This window comes from Oncorhynchus tshawytscha, linkage group LG05, assembly GCF_018296145.1.
Source record: "Oncorhynchus tshawytscha isolate Ot180627B linkage group LG05, Otsh_v2.0, whole genome shotgun sequence".
In the NCBI taxonomy this organism is placed as follows: Eukaryota; Metazoa; Chordata; class Actinopteri; order Salmoniformes; family Salmonidae; genus Oncorhynchus; species Oncorhynchus tshawytscha.
Window position 1 is genome coordinate 70,694,275 of NC_056433.1, and position 24,771 is coordinate 70,719,045.

Below are 24,771 nucleotides of genomic sequence, written 5' to 3' on the forward strand. Positions count from 1 at the left end.
ACACAAGTCATTTTTCCAACAATTGCTTAGACAGATTTCACTTAAAATTCACTGTGTATCACAATTCCAGTGGGTCAGAAGTTTACATAAACTAAGTTGACTGTGCCTTCAAACAGCTTGGAAAATTCCAGATTCCATGGCTTTAGTAGCTTCTGATAGGCTAATTGACATAATTTGAGTCAATTGGAGGTTTACCTGTGGATGTGTTTCAATGCCTACCTTCAAACTCAGTGCATCTTTGCTTGACATCTTGGGAAAATCAAAAGAAATCAGCCAAGACCTCAATTTTGTTTTGTCCGTTACATCCTTGGGAGCAATTTCCAAACGCCTGAAGGTACCACGTTCATCTGTACAAACAATAGTACGCAAGTATAAACACCATGGGACCACGCAGCCGTCATACCACTTAGGAAGGAGACACGTTCTGTCTCCTAGAGATGAACGTACTTTGGTTTCGAAAAGTGCAAATCAATCCCAGAACAGCAAAGGACCTTGAAGATGCTGGAGGAAACAGGTACAAAAGTATTTATATCCACAGTAAAACGAGTCCAATATTGACATAACCTGAAAGGCCGCTCAGCAAGGAAGAAGCCACTGCTCCAAAACCTCTAAAAATACCAGGACTACGGTTTGCAACTGCACATGAGGACAAAGATCGTACTTTTTGGAGAAATGTCTGGTCTGATGAAACAAATATAGAACTGTTTGGCCATAATGACCATTTATGTTTGGAAGAAAAATGGGGATGCTTGCAAGCTGAAGAACACTATCCCAAACATGATGCTGCCACCCCCATGCTTCATGTTGTGGGGGTGCTTTGCTGCAGGAGGGACTGGTGTACTTCACAAAACAGATGGCATCATGACATCAAACATTAAATGGATATATTGAAGCAAGACATCAGTCAGGAAGTTAAAGCTTGGTTGCAAATGGGTCTTCCAAATGAACAATGACCCCAAGCATACTTCCAAAGTTGTGGCAAAATGGCTTAAGGACAACAAGGTCAAGGTGTTGGAGTGGCCATCACAAAGCCCTGACCTCAATCCCATAGAAAATTTGTGGGCAGAACTGAAAAAGCGTGTGCGAGCAAGGAGGCCTACAAACCTGACTCAGTTACACCAGCTCTGTCAGGAGGAATGGGCCAAAATTCACCCAACGTATTGTGGGAAGCTTGTGGAAGGCTACCCGAAATGTTTGACCCAAGTTAAACAATTTAAAAGGCAATGCTACCAAATACTAATTGAGTGTATGTAAACTTCTGACCCACTCAGAATGTGATGAAAGAAATAAAAGCTTAAATAACTTCTGACATTTCACATTCTTAAAATAAAGTGGTGATCCTAATTGACCTAAACCAGGGAATTTTTACTAGGATTAAAATGTCAGGAATTGTGAAAAACGATGTTTAAATGTATTTGGCTAAACTTCCAAATTCAACTATGTATTGTCTTACACAGTTATTTCTCCATGTATGACATCTCTTTCTGTTTTGGCCTTTTGACAACCTAATGATAATGCTGAGTTCATAACTAAGTGAGAAGGTGGTATTTACTACATACAAATGGGATAAAAAAAATATATAAAATAAAGGATTATATCACCCCTCCAACTGGTAATTACTACTGGGAAACTCGTCTATCATCTGAGCTCCGACTTCTCCCACATGCTGACCTCTGACGTCACCTACTAAGGAAATGCAGTTATATGCAACAAAACATTTATAAAAAGCTTTCTATTAACATGGCTTTTTTCCCCCCGCCGTTTCTCAACGAGTTCAAAACACACGAATGCATCCAACTGGTAATTACCACATTCCCACTTGATTTTAAACACAGCTTAAGGACCAGTGGTCGAAGATGCAGAAAAAGAACACATTCAAAAAAAATCCGTCAGACTTCAGAGGTGTTTCCCAGAACCTGGCAATGAAGTTGTTTATTGTTGACAAAAAGAAAAACAACTTTACAAAGTCTAACAGTTCAACTCTAGTACTCTTTTACTGGCTGTTATACCAAAGATTGTGGAAGATTGACAAGATGGCTAACCGGTCGGCTTCACCATGTAAAAAGTTGTCTGATGTCTGGGGGGAATTATAGCACATGACTATAGGCAACAAAATTGCAGAACAAGACAGAACTGCGAGAAGGTGTGTGGCGCATGAGAAGGCGCTACAACGAATAAAGGTCTTTTATTTTCACAAATGAGTCCTCCGAACAATCTAAAAATTACAAACCCACAAAGTCGAAATGAATATGCCTGACCTCAAATGAGAATTTATGATTTGTAGACCAGGTGACACTAATTTTAAAAAGTCACTACTTCCTCTGCGTCATTCTGCACTTCCTGGCGGACGGTAGTAAAGCGAGAGTCTGCCCTCTGGCTCCAGTTATGACTCTTTGTTCAAACAGAGCAGAGCATATTGAGGAGACTGGAGAGCTGAGGATTCAAGAGGATTGTACATGGTCCAAGCAGCCAGACCTCTGAATAGCAGAAAAATGTATTACAGACAATCATTGATACACACCTACTCAGCCCATTGTCATGGAAACGTATCGTGCGTCTTAATCAGAGCAACTGACTGAAAAAATAAATAAATGAATTAGAAAAGTGCACTCTAACTTCAGTTCAAAAACAATCCAAACCTTTACTGTATCTTTCAAGCAAGAATGCAAAGTGAAAACCGAGGGAAAAAGGCACAAATATGAATACTGCAAAAATGTAATAGTCCACATTACTAATTGTGTAGTGGTGAATATAGTCATTTGAAAGAAGAAAAAAACTATACAGAGGCAGTAGGAAGGGTGAGGGAGGTCCTTGCCCTCCTCACAGGTCAGCTGGGGGTGTAAACCAAACCACTTGTGACCGGGTATAGCCAGCACACTGCCCGGCAGCCCCCTAACCTACCCTTCCCTCCCCCCACTCCCCTCAGAGGCAATAACAATAAATATGTACAGAGGGTGTGGCCATTTGGGACACAGCCAGAACACTGATCCTAGACCAGCTCCAGTGATGGATGCTTTCCATAATTAATCTCTTCAAACTGTTCCCTGAACAAAGTGAAAGAGACAATAACAGGATTAGATACAAAGAAGCGGATCCTTTGTAGCAAGTAAGATGACGGGATCCAGAGAAAGAAGCCACCGACTCAGTGTCTCTGCTACAGTAACTCATAATGCCCTCAAGAGGGACGACAGCTAGGCTGCTCACATCTTCTGCAAGGTATAAAAACAGCGAGAGCATTTATCCAGCATTGCAAAAATCTGTTACGGAGCATAAGGCATAGCACAAGAGAAGCCCCAAACACTGACCTATACCCAGAGCCATATACAGAGAAATACCTTGTATACAGTATGTCATATCGCTTTTAATACCTTGACCCTGATCCCTATGATCAACACTAGTCTGTCAGGTTTCTCTCAACACTGACGAGTTACTGAGACACAATAGAGGACCTCATGGGAAGAGAATGAAAAGGGGAAGGAAGGAAAGACGAGTAGAGATAAGTGCAGAAGAGAGGTAGGTAGAATGATGATAATGGGTAACAGAAGTGGAACTTTGGCACGGTTGACCACCTCCAAAAGAATGTCTTTTTAGATTCTGTCTCGCCTCATCTGATTGGTCAGAAATACACCATTGAGGTCTTATGTGACCGTTGTAGCCACGTCAGTGACAAAACAAAGACAGACTTTATTTAGCCTGGTGCTTTGTTAACCACTTTAGCTTATGAACAAAAATGACTGTTCCTCCCCAGCACTACAAGAGTGACAGGACCGAGAGAGCAAGGTTGTGTCCCAAATGACACCCTACTCCCTGTATGGTTTACTTCTTTTTGCCAGGACGCATAGAAGTCCAGTCGAAAGTAGTGCACTTTAGGACACAGGGTGCCATTTCCAACAAACCCCATGTTTGGAGCAGGACAGGAGTATCCCAGTTTGATTCACACTCTCGTTCTCCTGCATTCTTGCAGTACTGTTATGGAGAAAACCTGGGTTGTTTGAATAGAGCAGTTCTACTTGAGAAGTACACTTGACAAATGAACAAATCACTAGAAAAACACAGAAAAGTACATTATGCATAAATATGAAGTGTATGAGAAACAACTATGTACAAGAAAAAAAACAAAGTAAAAAATAAAATACCTCCTACATTTTTCCTTGCTAATCTTAGTGCTAAATATTTAAGAATTTCAAGTCTTTATGGCCCAAGTTACAGTCTGTACCATTTAAGAACAGGGTTAGCTGTTAGCATTAGCTTCCATTCTCTCATTCTGGCCCTCTCAATGCCTTGCAAGCTTATTAGGAACACACCACAGTTCAGACCAATAATGTATACAAACCCTGGATTGCTAATGCTATTGGCCAGTAAGAGGCTTTGAAGCCACCGGTCAGTAATATTGGCACACCACAGAAGAAGCAGTCCTCCATAGGAATGAATGAAATTCTACACAGGACAAAATTACAAGTATTTTTGTTGTAGTAATGGGAACAGTAGCATTAGAACTTTCAATAAAGTATACTTTAAGGAAAACAAATTATTTGTATGTTTACTCTATTACACACTTAATGCATACTTTTAAATTGTGAGCTAAACATGAATAAATGCCTTTCTACAGTTTCAAAAATATTTTTTTTGCGATGTAGACAGAGTGCCAAGATGGAGTGCTGGTAGCTTCAAAACCTCGCCTGTCGTCAGTCATCTAGTGTATATATAAATTATTGGTTCAGACAGACACACTGCCCAATCTGCAAGCTCACACTCATTAAAGACACCTAACATATGCTCAAACACATGGTCCAGTTACCTAATACATGAGCGCCACACACACACACACACACACACACACACACGTTTGAAACATAATCCTGTATCAAACACACTGTATAAACTCCTCCATAATAACAGACTACAAATACCAGAGGAAAAATGACATCTAGCTTTAGAATCTTCAGTCTTAAGCTCTGCTCCAGGTTGTTGCAGGTGGCTTGCTGTTGAAGGCTCAGCAAGCCTGACATAACACCCTGGACCAGAGTGACTATAGTCCTCTGACCTGTCTTTCTGTACAGGAGCACCCTCCATAACGTCAGTAAGTCTTTTCACGCAGTGCACCTCGAGGGAAAAAAAGACACAAAAGGCTAAACTGGAACAAAATATAGACATCTCAAAATGATATAAATTATGATTAAAGGAAAAAAAACATCTGGTAATAAAATAAATTAAGGCATGCAAAAGAATGTCAGCCTAAGAGATTGGTATATTTTCTTTTTTAAGCCATCTATTGTTAGAACATCTTCCCATTTAAATGGAAGAACCAGGTAAGTCCTCAGGAAGGTAGCTGCCAAAACAAAAGTCAAATCCACTGGAATAACAACAGGCTCTGAGCGTTTAAAAGGCTGAATATTTACATACGTGTTCTGTGCTCGAGCTTTAAGTATTTACATACGTGCTCTGTGCATCATGCGTGTCAGCAGTGCAGCAAAGGAACAGCAAAACACTCATGTGACACAGAGAAACAGGATAGTGCTTTAAAACGTCCGTTAAAAAAAGGCAAAAACTGGAGAAAAAAATAAACATTTGACCATTTCAGAAAATGTACATCACAAATAAGTCACCTTCACTTAGCGCCTGTCCTCTTTAAGGAATATGTTTCATTTTTTTTAGCCGAACGGTGTAAAAATGATATAAAGTGAAGACACAAAATGTCTGTTGGCTTGTAAGTTGATGGTACTGAGATGTTGATGAAAACTGTGCTGAGCTGTGAGATAAAGGCAAAGTCCCAAATGGCACCTTTTTCCCCTATATAGTGCACTACTTTTGACCAGAGCACTAAGGACCCTGGGCAATATATAGGGAATAGGGTGTGGTTTGGGAGGCAACCAGAGAGCCATGGTTCTGAGGCTGAGCCTGACACTTTAAGGCTTTGCAGTAAACATCTGATGTGAAAACAACACTGCCTCTCCCTCCTCACACTGAATCATGACATGTTGATGTTAAGTAGCTTAATAGCTAAAGCCAGCATGGACACATTGGCATGCAGAGACACACACACCCCGCCCCATCTCAACATCCACAATCCTCACAGAACACACACACAATTGTTCGATTAAACAGACCCTATGTCCCTTCCGCTTTCATATTTTAGTTGGACATTTTCTTCAGAGTAAGGTTTCTTGGCAGCGTTACACGGTGTGCCTCCCACCACACCCCCAGCCCCCCTCTGCCCTGCTTTGGGGTCCCAGTTGGAGTGTGAGGGGGTGTGATGAGGTCAGGGACAGTGGGGGTCAGAGTTCAGTAGTCTGTAATGGGGGCCAGGTCAGGGTGGAGGTCCACGGTGATGTTCTTGTACAGGGAGCTCAGGGAGATCTCAGGGGTGTAGTTGAGGTTGTTCAGTCCATCCAGGTGCTGCCTCTCTTTGGAATACCTCAGTAACTTGTACCTGGAGAGAGGACAGGGAGGGTGAGGATAAGCTAGCAGTTAACATCCATACTGACAGTCACAAAACGGCATCCTATTCCCTAGATTTAAATACATATTCCCTAGGTGCCCTGAACAAAAGTAGTTCACTACGAAAGGAATAGGGTTTCATTTCAGGTGCAGACACAGGGAAAGAGAGGAGAGGTGGTGAAGCTAGCCGTTACAGTAGGATTTATACCTGGAGTCACAGTGAAACGAGAGGATTGGCCTAGTTCGTGTGGTGGAAAAATGAGAGAAGGTGATATACTTGTGACTGGTGATTTGCAGGCCCTGAGGTCCAGCGTGATGACTCCATCACGATTTATGACATTGTGTTTGGATGGCTGACCATTTGTGGGCTGTCACAGGGGTCAAACACACCTTATCTGTGGAATTCATGGAGAAGAGATGTTCCCACAGATCCCTGGGAGCACGGACACGTTGGTGTGAAGACTGATGAAAACTTGAGGAAATGAATGTAAGTGTGAATTAAATTGTAAATGTTTGGACTGTTTCAAGAGTTAATAAAGAGCTATGAATTTTGATATGTTTTATTGTACTGTAAGTGGTACAGATTTGTTTGTCGGACAGAGGACATTTCAAAGAGGGAGCAACACGGTGCGTTCCTATAATTTAAATTGAGTTGATTAGAATCTGGATGTGTTTTCCTGTCTTTTATTTTTTTTAAATGTTCATTTAAGTTTCTGCTTGAATTTGGTTTAAAAGGACAGTGAATTTCTCCATACTTTGAGAAGTTGCTAACAAGCTCCTGTGTGTATTACACACAAGTTTACTCTTAGAGATGATTCTTAACTGAAGACATGGGTAACCACGTTAGTGCCTTCAGAAAGTATTCATAACCTGACGTGTTCCACATCTTGTGTTACAGCCTGAATTCAAAATGGATTCAAAATACATGTTTCATCCTCACCTATCTACACACAATACCTCATAATGACAAAGTGAAAACCTGTTTTCAGACATATTTGCAAATTGATTGAAAATGAAACAAATCTAATTTACATAAAGTATTCATACCCAAGTCAATACTTAGTAGAAGCACCTTTGGCAGCGATTACAGCTGTGAGTTTTTCTGGGTAAGTCTAAGAGCTTGCCACACATGTATTGTACAAAATCTGCCCATTATTATTTTCAAAATTCTTCAAGGTCTGCCAAATTAGTTGTTAATAATTGCTAGATAAAACTGCTTGAAAATCTATGGCAGACCTAAGTCAAAACTGTAACTTGGCCACTCAGGAACATTCACTGTCTTCTTGGTAAGCAATTCCAGTGTAGATTTGGCCTTGTTTTTAGGTTATTATCCTGCTGAAAGGTGAAGTCATCTTCCAGTGTCTGTTGGAAAGCAACCTGAACCAGGTTTTCGTCTAGGATTTTGCCTGTGCTTAGCTACATTCCGTTTATTTTTTATACTGAAAAAAACAGGCATACACATAACATGATGCAGCGACCCCTAGGTTTGAAAATAATGATGAGTGATACTCAGTAATGTGTTATATTGGATTTGCCCCAAACATACAACTTTGTATTCAGGACAAGGGAATTGCTTTGCTGCTTTTTTTGCAGTACTACATTTTATTTAACTAGGCAAGTCAGTTAAGAACAAATTCTTATTTACAATGACAGCCTACCAAAGGGTCTCCGGCGGGGTTGGGAGCTGGGATAAAAAAATATAAAGACAAGACACACATCACGACAAGAGACAACACCACATAAAGAGAGACCGAAGACAACATAGCACAGCAGCAACACATGACAACACAGCATGGTAGCTATACAACATGGTAGCAGAACAAAACAGGGTACAAACAACACAAAGGGAAAGAAGGTTGAGGCAATACATCACGTTAGTGCCATGTTGAAAACAGGATGCATGCTTTGGAATATTTTTGTTCTGTACAAGTTTCCTTCTTTACACTCGGTCAAATCAGGTTAGTATTGTGGAGTAACTACAATGTTGCTGATCCATCCTCAGTTCTCCCATCACAGCCATTAAATTCTCTGTTTTAAAGTCACCATTGGCCTCATGGTGAAATCCCTGAGCAGTTTCCTTCCTCTCTGGAAACTGAGTTAGGAAGGACGCCTGTATCTTTGTAGTGACTGGGTGTATTCATACACCACCCAGTGTAATTAAGAACTTCACCATGCTCAAAGGGATATTCATTGTCTGCTTTTTATTTATTTTTTAACCATCTACCAATAGGAGCCCTTTGGAAGACCTCTGGTCTCAGTTTGAAATTCACTGCTAGACTGAGGGACCTTACATATAATTGTATGTGTGGGGTACAGAGATAAGATGGTCATTCAAAATTCATCTTAAACATTATTGCACACAGAGTCCATGCCACTTATTATGTCACTTGTTAAGCACATTTTTACTCCTGAACTTACTTGGGCTTGCCATAATAAAAGGGTTTGAATACTTATTGACTCAAGACATTTCAGCTTTTTCGTTTATGTGTAAAAATATCTAAAAACATAATTCCACTTTGACATAGGGGAATTGTGTGTAGGCCAGGGACAACAAAATAATCTCAATTTAATCCATTTAAAATTCAGGTTGTAACAAAATGCATAAAAAGGCAAGGGGTTTGAAGACTTTGAGGGCACTGTAAGTCTAAGTCTATTGGTGATGGTAATTACACAGTCTAATGTATTTCATGTACACCAATTGTTTGAGTGTTTATTATGACTAATACATTCTATTAGTTGAATTGAGTAAATGCATTCCTGGTTCATGGAGTAATTATTTGAATGACTATACATGCTTATAAAATGTAGTTTAACTACTATTGGTAGTTATCTACACCAGTGGTTCCCAACCGTTTTCATTTACTGTACCACCAACTGAATTTAGCTCTGCCCGGAGTATCCCTGAAGTACCACCTCATGTGCATTTTACCAGTAGGCCTATGGTCTCATGAGTCTTCTCAAGCACCCCGCATGAATAGGACAAGTACCCCCAGGAGTCCTAGTACCCCTGGTTGGGAACCACTGATTTACACTATACATGCTTGGATAACACCTTGACGTCTCTGATCTGCTTGCTCAAATTAATGCTAGAACTTTGGTCGCCAGGATTAGCTATTGTAGTCTCGTAATAATTGTATAGCAGGCAAGTTAGCCTAGTGGTTAGTGTTGGACTAGTAAACGGAAGGTTGCAAGTTCAAACCCCCGAGCTGACAAGGTACAAATCTGTCGTTCTGCCCCTGAACAGGCAGTTAACCCACTGTTCCTAGGCCGTCATTCAGAGACACACAGCCAGTTGCATTTATTCACATAATATTGGAGTCAGATTAAAGAAAGTAGTTATTATATTCAACATAAATAGTTGAATAATTTCCACAAAACTACATTAGCACTTAGTATTGACACCAAATCAATTACACACCACAGGGATCCTTAGCTAGCATAAGCATAATGACACCAGGGGAATCCTTAGTTAGCATTAATGCTAATGAAATTAGGGGGAACCTTATCTTCAGCATTTGATTTGACTTATTAGGATCCCCATTAGAGACAGCTAATCTTCATGTGGTACGACAAATAACAAAAAGACAGATTACATACATTTAAAAACATGTAGTGTGTGTGCGCATCTATCAGTTACACATACAGTGCATTCGGAAAGTATTCAGACCCCTTGACTTTTTCCACATTGTATAAGACTTATTTTAAAATATTTCTCTCATCAATCTACACACAATACCCGATAATGACAAAGCGAAAACAGGTTTTTAGAAATGTATTAAAAATAAAAACAGGAATACCTTAATCAAATAAGCATTCAGACCCTTTGCTTTGAGACTCTAAATTTAGCTCATCTGGTTTCCATTGATCATCCTTGAGATGTTTCTACAACTTGATTGGAGTCCACCTGTGGTAAATTCAATTGATTGGACATGATTTGGAAACTGAGCAGTCGGGGGAGAAGGGCCTTGGTCAGGGAGGTGATCAAGAACCCAATAGTCACTGACAGAGCTCCTCTGTAGACATGGGATAACCTTCCAAAAGAACAACCATCTATGCAGCACTCCACCAATCAGGCCTTTACGGTAGAGCGACCAGACGGAAGCCACTCCTCAGTAAAAGGCACATGACAGCCCGCTTGGAGTTTACCAAAAAGGCACCTAAAGGACACTCAAACCATGAGAAACAAGATTCTCTGGTCTGATGAAACCAAGATTGAACTCTTTGGTCTGAATGCTAAGTGTCACATCTTGAGAAAACCTGGCACCATCCCTACGGTGAAACATGGTAGTGGCGACTAGTCAGGATTGAGGGAAAGATGAACGGAGCAAAGTACAGAGATCCTTGATAAAAACCTGCTCCAGAGCGCTCAGGACCTCAGACTGGGCGACGGTTCACCTTCAACAGGACAATGACCCTAAGCACACAGCCAAAACAACGCAAGAGCGGATTTGGGACAAGTCTCTGAATGTTCTTGAGTTGCCCAGCCAGAGCCCAGACTTGATCCCAATCGAACATCTCTGGAGAGACCTGAAAATAGCTGTACAGTGACACTCCCCATCCAACCTGACAGTGCATGAGAGGAACTTCAGAGAACAAAATGGTAGAAACTCCCCAAATACAGGTGTGCCAAGCTTTTAGTGTCATAACCAAGAAGACTCGAGGTTGTGATCGCTGCCAAAGGTGCTTTAACAAAGTACTGAGTGAAAGGTCAGAATACTTATATAAATGTAATACATTTAATCAATTTTAGAATAAGGCTGAAACATAACAAAATATGGAAAAAGTCAAGGGGTCTGAATAATTTGAATGCACTGTACACACAAGCATAAGAACCCCAGAAGGTTCCTTAGTGTAAGCTGATTCATTAGCATTAAAGCTATCTGCTCCAGTTGCAGAAGGAAAACCCTAACCCCAAAAGAGAAACTCTCCCCCTACTCTGAACCCCGGGAACAGGGAGTATCTGCTGTATGTGCAACAGCTAATGGGGATCCAAATAAACTAAACGCTGTCCGTCCCTCCCTCCAGTGCTCTAGGGTAGTTACTCTGGAGGCTGTATGAGGATCAGTCCTCTAGGACAGAGTTACTCTGGAGGCTGTATGAGGATGAGACCTGGTTTACTTGAGTAAAGAGACATGACTCAACAGGGCAAAAGGGACTAGGCCAATGAACAGGAGGTTAAATAACTCAAAGCTGGCAGAGCAAACACCTACACAAACCCTGGAAGGAAAGCAACCCCTATTCTATTGATCATATCTCTCTGTGTACACCAAGGCTAGCAGGACTACAGAATTGTGATAGTCAGAAAGTCTGAAATATATCACACAGTTGACTGTTCCATGAGTACAATAACATTAAAGTTATTGATAATTAAGATGAATAGAAGCAATTTAAAGCGAACACCAATAAAATTTGATTTAAATGCAGCGACATCCCTGCCTGCAGAGGGCGCTGGACAACCTGCTCAATGGGGAGTAATGGATGAGGAAACAGCTGCATTCAAGTAGCGAGTAACAATGAACCCTATAAGGAGATAGAAACCTTTACCAGAGCAGAGAGTATTGAAAGAGCAAAGCTAATTTGACGTTTAAGGTAATGCTAGGTAAACATTCTTTGACATGGTGACGCCACCGTCGATGCACAGCTAATGCGTGTCTGTGCGCGCGTTACTGACCTGCCGAGGAACTGCACTTCTCCTCGGTGGTGGTGTGGGATGGACTTGTATTTACCCATCTCTCCCTCCGGCCTCGTGACATTCAGACCAGCATAGTGCACTCTGGGGGAGAGAAGGGGACAGATAGTCTTTCACTAAGTTACCCAATTAGATATTACATGTCTGTCTCCCTCAAACACACAGCCAACTGACAAACTCACTGACCTGTTCCACAGGTCATCATCCTCTCCTCCCCAGCCCCAGAATGCATTGGGAAAGCCGTTGATCTTGCGGAACTGCTCCACTGTAAGTCCACTCACGCCACCGAAGAACTCACTGTAGGGTAGACTGTGCAAAACACACACAGACACTGTTACACATACACACCTGTAACACATACACACAGACAGGGGACAGACAACTACATAGCCAAGCTCTGCCTGGGGAGCGAGTGAGTGTTAAAACAACAAGGGAAAAAGTGAGAAACCTTACCAGTCAGTATCAAAGGTAAGCACCAAGCAACAAAGAACAAGTCTGGCTGTGTTACAACACACAATTAGGTTTTCAGACTACGTACAATACAGCCATCAAATTTAGAAGAGATGCACACATAACCAGAGAGGATAATCTGTTCATAAACTAAGCCTTACTTCAGGACTTTGTAAGAGCCAATGACAACATGGTTTAGCCTTCAAGCCTGTGTTTTACAGCCTGTTTAAATGAAGCGGTTTATTCCCAAATTATTCTCACATTGAACAAAACTCAGAGAAAATCATGAAAACATTCATTAATTCCTTTTGTTGTAGAAATAAGTCTGTAATGAAAGAAAAGGAACATGTAAAATATTTAACAATAATGACCATAAATAAATCAACATAAAGAGACTCTTCAGTACATGTCTCAAATACCATGCAGGAAGTGAAACCATAGTATGGTTATGGGAGAGCGTCAACTCTCCATGTCTCATCTTCGGTCACTAAACAAGATCAGAGGTCCTATTTTCCCCTTGAATGAGGAGGCGGTCTAATGAAGTGCTTTTCTAAGTGTTTCTTGGAAGATGTGCCTGGGGCATTGACTTGTTGACACGACATGTTCATAACTAGTCAGGTCATGACAAGGTCACTTGTGACTTGCTGTGTGCCCTGGGCGTGTTCAGTGACTTACAGGTACATGTACTTGTCCAGTTTGGCTGCGAAGTGGCGAGGCATCTGACCACAGCCGTAGTAGTTACGGTCATTCTCTGGGATGTGGTCGACATCGTGGAACACCAGACAGTCCCAGTCCAGATCCTTCATGGCCTCCAGGAAACCCACATTAAACAACATGGCTCTGTTGAAGGGCTGCGTCCCAGACTGTAGGAGAGAGAGGGGGAAAGATGGAGGAACGAGAGAAAGACACATTAAATAACATGGCTCTGTCTACATCATAGATTCTATATTTCTCACCAGTGGGTGGCAGAGTTGACAAAACAAAGAGAACAAATAGGATGACAGTATAAATGTGGGCAGTAACAACAGATCTTGTTTACAGACAAACAGAAAATGGTGTTACCTGCTCGATGACGTAGTATGCGAACTGCAATCTCTGTCTCTGCAGTATGGGGGTGAGGTGCTGGAAAAGGATGGGAAGGTGCTCGTGGCGGTTACGGAACGGGATCAAGATGGCTACCTACACAAAGAGCGGGGACAGTCAGAGCGGGGACAGTCAGAGCGGGGACAGTCAGAGCGGGGACAGTCAGAGCGGGGACAGTCAGAGCGGGGACAGTCAGAGCGGGGACAGTCAGAGCGGGGACAGTCAGAGCGGGGACAGTCAGAGCGGGGACAGTCAGAGCGGGGACAGTCAGAGCGGGGACAGTCAGAGCGGGGACAGTCAGAGCGGGGACAGTCAGAGCGGGGACAGTCAGAGCGGGGACAGTCAGAGCGGGGACAGTCAGAGCGGGGACAGTCAGACATACCCACAGCATGTATAAGCTCATGTGTTTTGAATTCAGGGGAAGCATAAGATACATTTCTAATAAAATAAAATAAAGACAGGTGAATAGAAATATGACTACAGTTACATTTCTATATTGATAAGAGATAAGAAAAGTAGTAAAATAACTGACATGTCCACAGTCCTACATGTCCACAGTCCTACCTTCCAGCGTGGTTTGCAGTCCTTGGGTTTCCAGTGGCCACCAAACTGAACATCCAGATACTTAGAAAACTTCAGATCAATCTCCTCCATAGGAATCTCAGTCATATTCACATCTATAGGACCCTCTGTGAATACACAACACAGACCTGTTTAACAAACATCACTACTATACATAGCTATGGGGAAGGACACCCTACAAAGACGGCACAACACTTAACATTCAACTAAAGACTGTCATACGGTCAGTAATCACAGGTTTTTAAACCAGAAGACACACACATCACGCATTGACGTGAACATAGTGGTAGGACTAAAGCTGGAATAGACCCCGTCACCACAAACCAAATGTGATTAAAGTCAAATTTAACTAAAAAAATATATTATGAGCCCGAAGCGCTAGACTGACAGAATGTGTGTGTGTACAAAACATTACGATATTGAGTTGCACCTCCTTTTGCCCTCAGAACAGCCTCGATTCATCAGGGCATGGACTCTACAAGGTGTCAAAAGCATTTCACAGGGATGCTGGCCCAAGTTGACTCCAATGCTTCCCACAGTTGTGTCAATTTGGCTGGATGTCCTTTGGGTGGTTGACCATTCTTGATTTTCTATTTAACTAGGCAAGTCAGTTAAGAAAAAAATTCTTATTTACAATGATGGCCTACCAAAAGGCCTCATGCAGGGACAGGGGCTTGGGATTAAAATATAATATAAACATTGGACAGCACAACAAGAGAGACAACACTACATAAAGAGACACCTAAGACAACATAGCAAGGCAGCAACACATGACAACACAGCATGGTAGCAGCGTAAAACATGGCAAACATTATTGAGCACAGACAACAGCACAAAGGGTAAGAAGGTAGAGACAACACATCACGCAAAGCAGCCACAATCGATACACACAGGAAACTGTTAAGTGTGAAAAACACAGCAGTGTTGCAGTTCTTGACACAAACCGGTGCACCTGGCACCTATTACTATACCCCGTTCAAAGGCACTTAAAATCTTTTGTCTTGCCCATTCACCCTCTGTATATTACACATACACAATCCATGTCAATTTTCCCAAGGCTTAAAAATAAATGTAACCGTCTCCTCCCCTTCATCTACACTGATTGAAGTAGATTTAACAGGTAACATCAATAAGGGATCATAGCTTTCACCTGGTCAGTCTGTCATGGAAAGAGCAGGTGTTCTTACTGTTTGGTTACACAAACTGTATGTGTGCCATAGAACAGTCCTCCCATTTGTCTTCAGACTTCACTGACAGCACAGAGGGGATTATCATTAACGCAAAACATTTAACTTTTGCCAGAGCATCCATCTAGATCTAACCAGCGTGATAACAGCCTAGTGAGGGAGAGGCGGTGTGACAAAGATGAGAGAGAGAGGCAGTGTGACAAAGATGAGAGAGAGAGGCGGCACAAAGACACACCAAAGAGTAGCTTACCTCATGAGAGTAGTTACATAATATCATCACCTGATCTCAGTAAGATTCTCTTAGTTGGCAAATTGATGTTTGAAGGTTAGTATTCTGGTTACTTACTCATAGAAGGTAAGCGTTCTGGACAGGGGAGGTTCTGGGCATATGTGAAGTTCTCAGGAAGGTATGTGGTTGGTTGAACCATATATTCACTGGAGTTACTGCCATCTGGGTAATCTACAGAAACAAAACAATGACATGTAAATAAATGTTTTTCTTTGGACTTTTCCCATCTTCCCCCTTTTAGGTAGCTAAGAGAGGGATCATGCTGATTAATAGGTAGTGTGTGTGTGTGTGTGTGGGGGGGCAGTTCAAACAACATGAGACGAAGTGCAGGCAAAAATCACAAGAACAGAAGGAAAATAGCAATTCTCACTCCCTCAGATTGTGAGCGAGGGCCATTTATGGGATTTCTGGCTGCCCACCGTCCCATGTTGGTTAAAGCACTGTCAAGCCTACTACCCTGCTAATACAGGAGGTTGGCTAGACGGGTTGGTGGGACGGGGGTCTCCAATCCAACTCACCTGTGCCGTTGAGGGTACTGTTCTTATTGGTGTAAAGTCTGATCATCTGGCCAATGGTCCTCACGTTATCCCTCAACATGATACCCTGGGCCTGCACCATGAAGAAGTAGGTGTTGGCTGAGAGAGGGGGGTGGAGAGAGGGGGAGATGGTGGAGAGAGAGATGGAGGTAATAAGCCGGAGCGGGGCAGAGAGGTAACAAGAGGAAGACGGGGAGAGAAGGGGAATACAGGTGCAAGGACAGAGCGAGAGAGAGATAGGATGGAAGAGATATGAGGACGACAAGGTGCAAGGACAGGGAGAGATAGGATGGAAGAGATATGAGGACGACAAGGTGCAAGGACAGAGAGAGAGAGGATGGAAGAGATATGAGTACGACAAGGTGCAGGGACAGAGCGAGGGAGAGATGAGGATGACGAGGTGCAGGGACAGAGCGAGATAGGATGGAAGAGATGAGGACGACAAGGTGCAGGGACAGAGCGAGAGAGATGAGGACGACGAGGTGGAATACAGGTGCAGGGAGGAAGAGAGAGAGGATGGAAGAGAGATGGAGGACAACAAGGGAGGGGGAATACAGGTACAGGGAGGAATAGAGAGAGGGACAGAAAAAGGAAGAGTGAAATCAGAAGTGTTTTGAGTGGTTCAATTACACCCCCTTCACGTACCAGTCTAGTGACTCCTACGTGCAGTGACAGTAAATTAGCAGACTCACGTCATCAGCGTTAAAGCTTCCTCTCCCTCAGCCTCTTGGCCATAAAGGAACAACCTTCGCTGTCACTGGCCCAAAGCCACGGTTTAACGCCCAGCAGCAGCTAGCGATGAGACGCACCGGGCCGACGGGCAAGATAAGAGGCACGATAAGAGGAAATTCCCTGTCTCAGGTTGCATCCTAAATAGCACCCTATAGTGTGCACTACACACTATGGTGCCCAGTCAAAAGTAGTGTGATATATAGAGAATTGGGTGCCATTTGGAACTCAGACTCACGGTAGACTACAGACAGGCAGCAGGGCCCTGAATCATTTACCACTATTCACTACTGCAGCAAAACAGCCAGGGTGCACAGACACACCTCATCAGCTAAGGTTACACACACACACACCTTGTCAGTTTACACACTCAAGCATTTAATCAATTACAAACACAGTCACATCATCAAATACACACACAGATTGCAACGCCACAAACTCTCACCCAGACACCACACTCTCCCAGCCCCGCATTTTAGCACACCTTCTGCATGCCTTGCTTTATCACCCATTACAGAGGACCTTAAGTTGATCCTGTGTGGCAGTTCAGTTCTTTCATCTTTATAAGGATGCAAACCTGCCACAGCAAACAATGACAGTGTTGTTGAATGATGGATTCCATAAGTATGACACCCTCTCAGTCTGCAGTGTGTGCGTACCCTGTGTATGTGTACAGTGTGCAAGCATTAATGTGTGTATGCGTGAGTGTATCCACTTCGGTAAAAATTATCGCCTCTGAGCAGTCTTATCAGAAGCAGCCAGACTTTCTTCGACCAGAGGGGTTGGGGGCGAGGACAGGTCAAGCACTACGAGCCCATTCCAATGAAACGCTAACAAATACATTCACAGACGCCTTTTCAGGCTAAGTAACAAGGCTTCAACCAGGACTGCAGCTCTGACTAGCCTATAGTATAGCCTAACAGCATAAAGCAAATAAACCTTGTTACTGTTATTAGAGAGTGTAAGACTGAGTCTGAACCACAAACATTTGCAAATCAGGGTCAGTGCTGTGCCATCACAACTAGGGCATCATCACACTTTTTAAACAATGTAAAAGCACAGATGAGTGTGTGTGTGTGTGTGTGTAACATACTCTTTGTGCTGCTGACCGTAGCTAACTGTGGAATACGAACTGTGACCAACTGACTATATAATCCAGACCCGTTACATAATCAAACTGTCCCAATCATTGGAGACAAGGCGCACAAACAAACAGAACATCCAATATTAAAGAACGGAGGCCAGCATCCTGGAGTCGCCTCTTCACTGTTGACATTGAGACTGGTGTTTTGCTATTAAATGAAGTTGCCAGTTGAGGACTTGTGAGGCATCTAGTTTGAGAAACAATGTACTTGTCCTCTTGCTCAGTTGTGCACTGGGGCTTCCCACTCTTTCTATTCTGGTTAGATACCGTTTGCGCTGTTCTGTGAAGGGAGTAGTACACAGCGTTGTACAAAATCTACAGTTTCTTGGCAATTTCTCACGTGGAATAGCCTTCATTTCTCATAACAAGAATAGACTGACGAGTTTCAGAAGAAAGTGATTTGTTTCTGGCAATTTTGAGCCTGTAATCGAACTCACAAATGCTGATGCCCCAGATACTCAACTAGTCTAAAGAAAGCCTGTTTTGTTGATTATTTTATCAGGACAACAGTTTTCAGCTGTGCTAACATAATTGCAAAAGGGTTTTCTAATGAACAATTAGCCTTTCAAAAGATAAACTTGGATTAGCTAACACAACATGCCATTGGAACACAGGAGTGATTGTTGCTGATAATGGGCCTCTGTACACCCATGTAGATATTCCATTAAAAATCAGGTGTTTCCAGCTACTATAGGCATTTAGAACATTAACAATGTCTACACTGTATTTCTGATCAATTAGATGTTATTTTAAAAATGGACAAAATGTGCTTTTCTTTGAAAAACAAGGACATTTCTATGTGACCCCTAAATTTGAGCGGTATTATACGTTTGAAATGAGTTTTTGTCCCCATCCAGTCAGTTGTGTCACTGTGCTCATCTGGGAGAGCTAACAACTTTGGTGACAATTACCACATCAGCCAGTCACTCCAGGATGTTTTGTTATATTTGCAGGGGGGAAATAGTTGATTTTGCTGCAGCAATTCTGACATTTTTGCATTTAAAGATGCTATGAATTTTTTGCAAAAATGCACTGACATGGGAAGATGTTTGTTGACGTGGCTTGATTTAGCCATATTATGCAGTTATTGGTTGAAATTGCGAGCCCCCTTTTTGTACTGTGGTGATGGGTCCATTTTATGTGATAATATTGCAATGATTTGCCTCTTCTATGCAGAAATAGTGCAGTGATAGGTCCAACTTACAAGCCCTCATAATATGCAGGACATTGTTCATTTTGCTAAACACTTTGGAATCACAGAACCCTGCAGGGACTGAACAGCACACCACACCACAACAAAACCAATGCCTAGACAGGTCATCCCAGGCCAGCCACACAGAACCCTGCAGGGACTGAACAGCACAGCACACCACAACAAAACCAATGCCTAGACAGGTCATCATAGGCCAGCCACACAGAACCCTGCAGGGACTGAACAGCACACCACAACAAAACCAATGCCTCAGGTCATCCCAGGCCAGCCACACAGAACCCTGCAGGGACTGAACAGCACACCACAACAAAACCAATGCCTAGACAGGTCATCATAGGCCAGCCACACAGAACCCTGCAGGGACTGAACAGCACACCACAACAAAACCAATGCCTAGACAGGTCATCCCAGGCCAGCCACACAGAACCCTGCAGGGACTGAACAGCACACCACAACAAAACCAAAGCCCTAGACAGGTCATCCCAGGCCAGCCACACAGAACCAGTCAGTGGACCACACCCATGACATTTAGGCCTAAAAACAATGTCCCCGCTCTATTTCTGTGCAGTTTCAAAATCAAACATTTTAACCAGTAGGCCCCTAACATATGGTATACAAAGTCAGGTGAATCTCTTTTTTGCCATCAAAACTAAACACATTGATCCATGTATTATTTTTTTTTTTCTCTAAGTGCTGACTTGACCAGCTCCTCAGTAGAAACCATCCATGCATGGCCTGAAAACGGCTTTGTCTGAGATAGTCTTTGAAGAGAAAGGGTTAGGTTTCAGCTAATGTGACAAACGCTACAGTAGCCAGAGTTGCCCAAATTGCAAATGTAGGCGGGACATAGTCAGTGGGAAGTTCCTGAGATATCAAACAGAGAATTACTCTGTGCAGTCTTGCCAACTCCTATGGTCATAGTTAAACATTTATGTAGTGTTTCCAGATTTCTATGAAATATGACCTATATGACTTACAATAATGAGGGAAATAGTTTTCCTACCAAAAAAAGGTAATTAAGCATGTTAAAAAGCACATGTTCTGTGTTGGACTGGTGTGGGTGTACCCCAACAACAGAATGATGTGGACATATACCAGTCATTAAAAATATTAATGCAAGTAGACCGCTGAATGACCAGATCATCTTCCTCAGGATCATGACTTTCTCAATGAGGAAATAGCAAGCTTTTTTTTTTTATAGTCTGTTTGAGGTACAAGTTTGAGGTGGGGTTTATAAGTGTTTTTTTCTCCATCCAATATATGCTTTGGCCACAAATATGAATATAGTATGAGTGAACAACATTATTTGGGTATGAGTTAACAGAATATTAACTTTTAAGTGAGATTTTAACTGAACAGTTACTTTAACAGCATGGACAAGTCTGGGACCAGGTTTGTGTCTCCAGGCTGTCTGTTGTCTTTGTCAAAACAGTGCTGCAGAACAGTAGTTATAATATCAGCACTATGTCCATAATGTGATCCTTATGGCTTAGCAGTAGCCATAACACTGTACCATTCATAGTTACAGTGTGTGACTATGGACATAGGCTTAACAGCTGGTTAACTATGTGTAAACAAAAGCCTGTGTTGCTTCAGAAAACAAAAGGCCCAAGTAATTTTAGCTACTGCTAGCTATAGAGAGATTTTGCCCATGGGACAATGAATTTGCTGATCAAAGAAACAAACGGCTCCAAAATAACTTTCAAGACAAGTGTTAACCTACTTGGAAACAGCTGGTCTATTGCCATCTTAGTAAGCATTGGCTGACTAATGGTATAGACATGGGTCCTATTCTAGGTTACCTTGCTCACTCTCTGTTCATGTGAAATAAATATAGACCTATCATTTTAGCTGTACCCTAGCTACTAAACCAGCTAGCTAGCAGGATTGACAGAAGCATGACAGATGTTTATAAGAGCTTGTTGCCAATGGGTAGCTAACAGACCCAGTCAATCATCAGTTAAATGTTTTTTATGAAATCCCTGAAAGAAAATGATTTAGTTAGGATAACTTGCTAGCTTATTACATTGTTAGACGGCTGGTTTCCGAGCAAGCAGACAAGTTGCAAAATCGGGATAGCTCTCAGTCAATGTTGCTACAGTAACCAGTTAGCTATATTGTGCTGCTAGCTAATTAACGGTAGTTGGCTACATTGTGCTGCTGGCTAACTAACGGTAGTTGGCTATATTGTGCTGCTAGCTAATTAACGGTAGTTGGCTATATTGTGCTGCTAGCTAATTAACGGTAGTTGGCTACATTGTGCTGCTAGCTAACTAACGGTAGTTGGCTATATTGTGCTGCTAGCTAATTAACGGTAGTTGGCTATATTGTGCTGCTAGCTAATTAACGGTAGTTGGCTACATTGTGCTGCTAGCTAACTAACGGTAGTTGGCTATATTGTGCTGCTAACTAACGGTAGTTGGCTATATTGTGCTGCTAGCTAACTAACGGTAGTTGGCTACATTGTGCTGCTAGCTAACTAACGGTAGTTGGCTATATTGTGCTGCTAACTAACGGTAGTTGGCTATATTGTGCTGCTAGCTAACTAACGGTAGTTGGCTATATTGTGCTGCTAGCTAACTAACGGTAGTTGGCTGGCTGGCTAGCTAGCAGCAACATAGCTCTCAAAAACCCTACTCCGTATGTTGCTAGGGTTTTCAACAGTTACATTCGCCCATATTTGGTTCCATGTGAACTACAATCCCGACGCTGCTTGACATTTAGAAAAGTGAATAATAATCGCTTTCAAACCGATTTTCGAAACATACGTTGATATGCACCTTATGTTTCACATCAGCAAGAATTACATTTTTAAAAAAATATATAATTAGCTAGCTACTGTAGCAGTTTTGCACAGATCCGTGGTAGTACTGTAGCAACATAACGCAATCATCCACATGACTAGCTAGTTAACTTAGATCGACAAGGTACCGGTTCACTAACTAATCCTAACAGTTTGTAAACTGATCGCTAACTTGTCCGATTGGCCACACAGTCACGATGAATTAACTCTGATTTGAGTAACGTTAGCTAGCTAGCCAGCCATCCACCTAGCTAGCAACAAGCTAATTAGTAACGTTAGCCAGCTAGTTGCCATGAAAGCATCCCTGATGATGCCATGGTTGGGTAGTTAGCGATAAGATATCATTAGTTGATCGTGTTTAGTTAGCTAATTAACTCACCTATTCCAGGAGCAACATATATGAAGTAAAGACACGTCGTAGACATGGAGAAGAAAAAAATTAAGGCCAAAAAGGAGCGGTTCGATACCCGCAGCAGCCGCCTCCAATTCACCATATTTGTTTCTGATTTACCGCTAATCCCATAAAATATGTTTGAATAAAAAAATAATACTTAAATTGACATGCTAAAAGTAGATTATATGGTCATGCAAAATCAATGCAACGACATAACCCGCATAATTTGAGTCGGGGATGCAGCGAAAAGGGTAATACTGGGATAGCTAGCCAAGCTGCCCAATCTTGGTTTTCCTGTCAAGAAATTTCCAGATCGAAAAAAATAGGCCTGCATCAGGAACTGCCAAGCATCAAAGAACACTGTCCATCCGGCATAGTGAAACCGTTAGCTACTTATGTGTAGACAAATAACTAATACTGGCACATTTCTTAGGAATACTCGTTATACTGGTCCATGTTTAGATATGTATTTCTCGCCCGGCGTTGAAGATTTAAAAGAAGACCATCGGGTGGAAGCTGCACCGCTGCCTCCTCCCCCCACCACACACAAGTAAGTCTCAACTATGTTTCCAAAACACTCACACTTGGCAAACTACTTCACCAAATCAGCAGGGATAGCTGACGATTCTGATTGCATGGAAGCGCATCCCCGCCACGATTTTTGTAAACGTAGATAGTATGTCGACATACTATCTAAACATTTCGAGATACTAAATCGACTATTTTAATTAGTAGATTATATTTTTCTTAATTTGTAAGATTGTGTGATTTCAGAGGTGGCACAACAGGTCCAAGATGTGAGGTGTTCACAAGTGACTGACGACCCCACCATTTTTTTTTGAAAGATCATATTAAAGTCAGGAAAGCTATTGAGTGTATTAATGCCTTCTCACATGTATAAGGTTTATCTCTGAATATTATGAAATGTGAATTTTTTTTCGTTGAAAAGATGTGAATTAAACTCAGTATGTAATATCCCTGTAAAAGATGTGAACACATATCTTGGTATTAAAGTTAGCAAAAGTAAGGGCCAATTTAAATGTCTCTTCTATTGTAGAGAAAATTGGAAAGAGATTTAACTCCTGGTTATTAAGAGATATTTCTTTATCTGGATGTGCACTTTTATCAAAATCTGAAGGTCTGCCCAGATTAGTTTATACCTTCCTTGCCTTGGATGTTCCTCTGTCAGTAACTAAAATGGCTGATACTGAATTATTTAACTTCATATGGAGAAATAAACCTAATTATTTATAAATTTTTAAAGCGGTAATATGTAGCACCCAAAGTGAGGGAGGGTTGAATGCTCTGGATTTTAAAACCTCTAATATAATATTTAAGATTAAATGGTTACAAAACTATTTAAGAAATAAGGATTACATTTGGAATATCATCCCTAATTTAATATTCCAACAGATTGGTGGTCTAGAATTCTTACTAAAATGCAACTTTGATAGGGGTAAAATCCCTATTAAGCTTGCAAACTTTCATAAACAAGTACTTCTAACTTGGAACCTCATGTACAAACACAATTTTTTTCCCACATAGGTAAACAATCTGGAATAATAAAGACATAAGATACAAAAACAAGTCTTTGTTTTTCCAGAACTGGTTTGACAACAATATTATTTGGGTTAAACAATTATTAAATAATGATGGACAACTATATGATTATCCAGCATTCATGAGAACAACAATGTTACATTCACTCCTGAGGAGTATCAAATTGTTGTTAGAGCTGTCCCTAAAGGTGCTATTCTTCTTTTAGGAGAATATAACAATACTCTAAGTGCAACAATTGAGGATTTTGTAGACTCAATACAATCAGAAGAAATTGACATTTTAAACTATAAATGTAATAACATGTATATAAGGAAACTATGTCAATATGTTACTATTCCCTCTGCTAAAATGAATGTACTAGAATGCAGCCCTAGGACAAGTGAACTGGATCAAAGTTTCGTTGTTGTCTGGTAAATATTGTATATCTAATAAGGTGAAAGAAGTATCATAAAAACTCATTCATAGAATCTACCCTGTAAAGACCTTTACATAGATTTAAAATAGCTATTGATAACAAATGTGTATTTTGTGGTTGTGACCCAGATTTTGGAGTGAGTAAGAACATTTTATTTTAAAATAAACTACTATTAATGTTAATTTGAGAGACTCTGATGTTATGTTTTATTTTGATCCAAATGATATGGACCCTGATTTAACTCATTTTTTATTTGTTT

The 24,771-nt window shown here is 41.5% G+C and overlaps 1 protein-coding gene across 4 annotated transcripts; it reads right to left on the minus strand.

The window, feature by feature from the left end:
* Positions 1 to 1,903: 1,903 nt before the first annotated feature.
* b4galt6 (UDP-Gal:betaGlcNAc beta 1,4- galactosyltransferase, polypeptide 6) lies at positions 1,904 to 23,142 on the minus strand. 4 transcript variants are annotated; one of them, XM_042322312.1, is made up of 11 exons: positions 22,523 to 22,635; positions 16,947 to 17,046; positions 16,237 to 16,353; positions 15,776 to 15,889; positions 14,225 to 14,349; positions 13,640 to 13,756; positions 13,253 to 13,440; positions 12,314 to 12,436; positions 12,110 to 12,211; positions 6,829 to 6,910; positions 1,904 to 6,430 (listed from the first exon to the last, which is right to left on the minus strand). In XM_042322312.1, exons 3-11 carry the CDS (start codon positions 16,334 to 16,336, stop codon positions 6,359 to 6,361), a joined length of 1,023 nt encoding a protein of 340 aa, XP_042178246.1. In that variant the 5' UTR covers positions 16,337 to 16,353; positions 16,947 to 17,046; positions 22,523 to 22,635; the 3' UTR covers positions 1,904 to 6,358. The 4 variants fall into 4 exon arrangements, with proteins under 4 accessions (XP_042178246.1, XP_042178247.1, XP_042178245.1 ...); XM_042322313.1 differs by lacking the exons at positions 16,947 to 17,046; positions 22,523 to 22,635 and adding an exon at positions 23,120 to 23,142; XM_042322311.1 differs by lacking the exon at positions 16,947 to 17,046 and having other exon boundaries at positions 22,523 to 23,102.
* Between the last annotated feature and the right edge of the window lie 1,629 nt (positions 23,143 to 24,771).

Coding starts and splice junctions, on each gene's coding strand:
- b4galt6 (XM_042322311.1), bottom strand. CDS start 22,637: ATGGTGAATTGGAGGCGGCTGCTGCGGGTATCGAACCGCTCCTTTTTG. Junction 14,350..15,775: donor AGAACGCTTACCTTCTATGA/GTAAGTAACCAG, acceptor GTGTATTCACAG/AGGGTCCTATAGATGTGAAT. Junction 12,437..13,252: donor CTGGACAAGTACATGTACCT/GTAAGTCACTGA, acceptor TGTTTTGCACAG/TCTACCCTACAGTGAGTTCT.